We start from the raw sequence: 3,983 nt of genomic DNA on the forward strand, positions 1-3,983 counted from the left end.
GGGGAGCCTGATTTCATGGTTTTAAAACGATGCCATGATCTGATCGGCGTCTGTTTACACGGCGGCGATCGGGCTCTTTCGCGGACGGTAAGAACGGAAGGATCTTGCCGGGGATTCAGCGGGAATAGGCTTTGCACGCCCGAGGTGGCGGAGCGGCGCTCGGTGCGGGCGGCGGGCAGCCCGGGGCTGCTGCGGGGCTCTGTCCCCGGCGCGGGGGGAGGAAAAAAACAACGGCGGCACAGCGGCAGGCAGAGCCCTTCCATTTATTTCGTTTTGCTGCATGAAATGTGCCCCGGTGCGCTCGCCGGGAGGATTAGCGGGCGTCGTGGAGCCCCGATTAGCGGGAAATAATAACAATAATAATAAAAGATGCAGTCGATGTACGATATGTTTATTTAAACATAACCCAAAGCAGCCCTCCCCGAAGGATGGGCATTATGTCTTGGGTGTGATGCCTGTTTTGTCTCGGTATTTACATCGAGCGTTGCTTATTCCGAATGATGTCGAGGCTTTAAAGATTTGCATTAAAGCGGAGAGGGGGGGACCCTGAAGCACAGTGCCATCGGCTGCCTGGCGTACCTGTTTGTTTGGAAGCCGAAATGATGAAATTACGGTTTGCAGGAAGAAGGGAGGGAGATAATGAATACCGTTTCTCTTAGAATGTGCATGAACTAACACGGTGTGATTAATGTGCTTTGGTGACTCGGGTTAAAAAACATAAATTCTGCAGGGTTTCTTTGGGTGTGATCCGTATCAACACAGCAGCTGCCTCTAAAACACTGACAAATACCGTAGCCGTAAAATAAACATAGGTAATGTCAAAATACCAGCAGCCGTTGGGGATTTTTTTAAGGATGTCAGTGATTAGCTCTTGGGCTCGCAAACTGGGAATCTTTCGATTCATAAAATCTCCGAGGCTTTGACTGTAGAACGACATACGCTACCACAGCTAAGGGGCACTGGCCAGTTCTGAGACTGTAACCAGCCAGATCTGTGAAATGCCAGTGATCAAACATGCTGAACAGTATGTATGTATCTGTGAAAGCCTCGTGATTTTTAAAAACAAACAATAGTACTCAAATTTACAACTTCATTTGCTTCTCCATAAATTACCATCTTTGTTAGCACTTTCTGACATCATTTCTCGTTAACTTAAGAACTGATAGCTCGATTTTTTTTCAGATATTTTGATGGCATGACAAATCAGAACGAAGAGGATGTACTGTATGACTAGACACCAGATCAGTTCTGTTTGTGGATTACATTTTCAGTAAGATGTATGGATCTATTTTTTCCTTCTTCTTATATATAGATCATGAGACTTGACTGAGGCAATATACATATCATCCATCCATCTATGGCGAACTACAGCCATGCAGCTGACAACATTTTACAAAATCTCTCTCCTTTAACAGCTTTTCTGAAACTGACTTCACTGGGTTTCATAATAGGAGTCAGTGTGGTGGGTAACCTTCTGATCTCCATTTTGCTAGTCAAAGATAAGACCTTGCATAGAGCTCCTTACTACTTCCTGTTGGATCTTTGCTGCTCAGATATCCTCAGATCTGCAATTTGTTTCCCATTTGTTTTCACCTCTGTAAAAAATGGCTCTACTTGGACGTACGGGACTCTTACTTGCAAAGTGATTGCCTTTTTGGGGGTTTTGTCCTGCTTTCACACCGCTTTCATGTTATTCTGCATAAGCGTCACCAGATACTTAGCTATTGCCCACCACCGTTTTTATACAAAGAGGCTGACCTTCTGGACTTGTTTGGCCGTGATCTGTATGGTGTGGACTCTCTCTGTAGCCATGGCTTTCCCCCCAGTTTTAGATGTGGGCACCTACTCGTTCATTAGGGAGGAAGACCAATGCACTTTCCAGCATCGTTCCTTCAGGGCTAATGATTCTTTGGGATTTATGCTTCTTCTTGCCCTCATCCTCCTAGCCACACAGCTTGTCTACCTCAAGCTGATATTTTTTGTTCACGATCGCAGGAAAATGAAGCCAGTCCAGTTTGTTGCAGCGGTGAGCCAGAACTGGACATTTCACGGTCCCGGAGCGAGTGGTCAAGCAGCTGCTAATTGGCTGGCTGGATTTGGAAGGGGTCCCACACCGCCAACCTTGTTGGGAATCAGGCAGAACGCCAACACCACGGGCAGGAGAAGGCTACTGGTTTTAGACGAGTTCAAAATGGAGAAGAGAATCAGCAGAATGTTCTACATCATGACATTCCTCTTTCTGACCTTGTGGGGTCCCTATTTGGTAGCCTGTTACTGGAGAGTTTTTGCAAGAGGGCCTGTAGTACCGGGGGGATTTCTAACGGCCGCTGTCTGGATGAGTTTTGCCCAAGCTGGAATCAATCCTTTTGTCTGCATTTTCTCCAACAGGGAGCTGAGGCGCTGTTTCAGCACAACCCTTCTTTACTGCAGAAAATCCAGGTTACCAAGGGAACCTTACTGTGTTATATGAGGGAGCATCTGTAAATCTTTAGCCTTGTGAAACACTACCATTCTCTGCTAAGCAATTGTGGCCTGTAGCCATGTCTTGAGAAGAAAATCAAGAATGGGATGTCAGCAGTTGTAAGGATTTGGGCAACATTCTGCAGTCTTTGCAATAGCTCACCTCTAATCCTATTTTAAACCTAAACGTGTTCCTGCTGACCACTGCTGAAGGTTTGTAATTAAGAACAAAGGACTGAACTACTGCCCTGAATTTCTTTGTGTGGTTGAAATCTAGATTATGAAAGTAGCAGGTGCTAAGTATCAGTGCTAAATGCTGTGTATATCACTACATAAAATAAGACCATCAGAAACATTAGCATTGGACATCTTAATAAATTAAGTTGATATGAGGTTAATGTGTTGATAAAACTAATTTTAGACATCTGAAGACCTTTAAACATTTCATACAATTATTGTTTTGCGAAGACTGAAAACTGGGGACTCAAGTACTGTAACTGATTAAAGATGTGCCATGCATTATTGGATTATCACACTTACAAATCTGTTTGCCTTGTGAGTAAGTTTTGGGGAGCATTCCAAAGCAGTATTTTTGTTCTCATTTACACTTCTTTTTTCTTTTCTTTTTCTTTTTCTTTTTCTTTTTTTTTTTTTCTTCCAAATATATTGCTCTTTCTAAATGCCATTTTCCTTAACAGTGAAATAATAACATTTAACTGTATTCTGTGGTTTTTGCTGATTTGGTATAAAGTTTAATAGACTCTTATTTATATTTTTTAAAAAGCTAGATATCAGTCTGTTAGGCAACGTTAATGATAATATCCAGTCATAATTGAACAGTTATAATTATACAGAATAAACACATGTTGCCTTAAAGGGTTATCTAGTATCTTCCATTTTGTTTAGCATTGAAGCAAATAAGCAAGGAAAATTGAATCAGTGACTCTGGTCAGTCATTTGGGAGTGCATGAACGATCACTTAGTCCTCTTTTTCCTTTTTACTCCGAAGGTTCCCAAAATCAGTATGCACATCACTGGGATGATACGATTTTTTTCTAGGTGTGCCGCCCTTTCTGGTTTGTTCTGAGAAACACAGGCAGTTGATGTATGTTTATATTTTAAGACAGCTGTCATGGGGAGACCGCAGCCTTAGTATGATATCTTGCACAATTTGTGAAGCATTTATTCTACTGAAGGCACAGTCTTGTTTATATTTTCTGCACATTTTGGTGTATTGGTTGTTTTAAATTATTTAAGTTTTAACTTGTGAAAGCATATAATATGATTTCTTAGTATTTTAGAAATACATTAGAGTCTGTGAGTCTTTCCTTCTTTAAGATACAGATGTGTGGATTTCAATATAAAGTTGCATTTGCCAAAATTTACCTGTGTAGCTTGTTAATTTTCTTGGAATAAAATTTTACATTTTTCCAGTTATACAATTAACCTTTTTTTATTTTGTCTAGTGAGCTAGCATGAAGTACTGAGAATGTAGCCATTATGAATTATTATCCTTTGCAGTC

At 41.4% G+C, this 3,983-nt stretch overlaps 1 protein-coding gene across 1 annotated transcript; it reads left to right on the forward strand.

The window, feature by feature from the left end:
- The first annotated feature begins 6 nt into the window (after positions 1–6).
- On the forward strand, positions 7–3,336 carry GPR85 (G protein-coupled receptor 85). The gene is made up of 2 exons (XM_003201987.4): positions 7–87; positions 1,183–3,336. The coding sequence occupies exon 2, from the start codon at positions 1,358–1,360 to the stop codon at positions 2,468–2,470; it is 1,113 nt and encodes a 370-aa protein (XP_003202035.2). The 5' UTR covers positions 7–87; positions 1,183–1,357; the 3' UTR covers positions 2,471–3,336.
- The last annotated feature ends 647 nt before the right edge of the window (positions 3,337–3,983 follow it).

This window comes from Meleagris gallopavo, chromosome 1, assembly GCF_000146605.3.
Source record: "Meleagris gallopavo isolate NT-WF06-2002-E0010 breed Aviagen turkey brand Nicholas breeding stock chromosome 1, Turkey_5.1, whole genome shotgun sequence".
Taxonomy (NCBI): domain Eukaryota; kingdom Metazoa; phylum Chordata; class Aves; order Galliformes; family Phasianidae; genus Meleagris; species Meleagris gallopavo.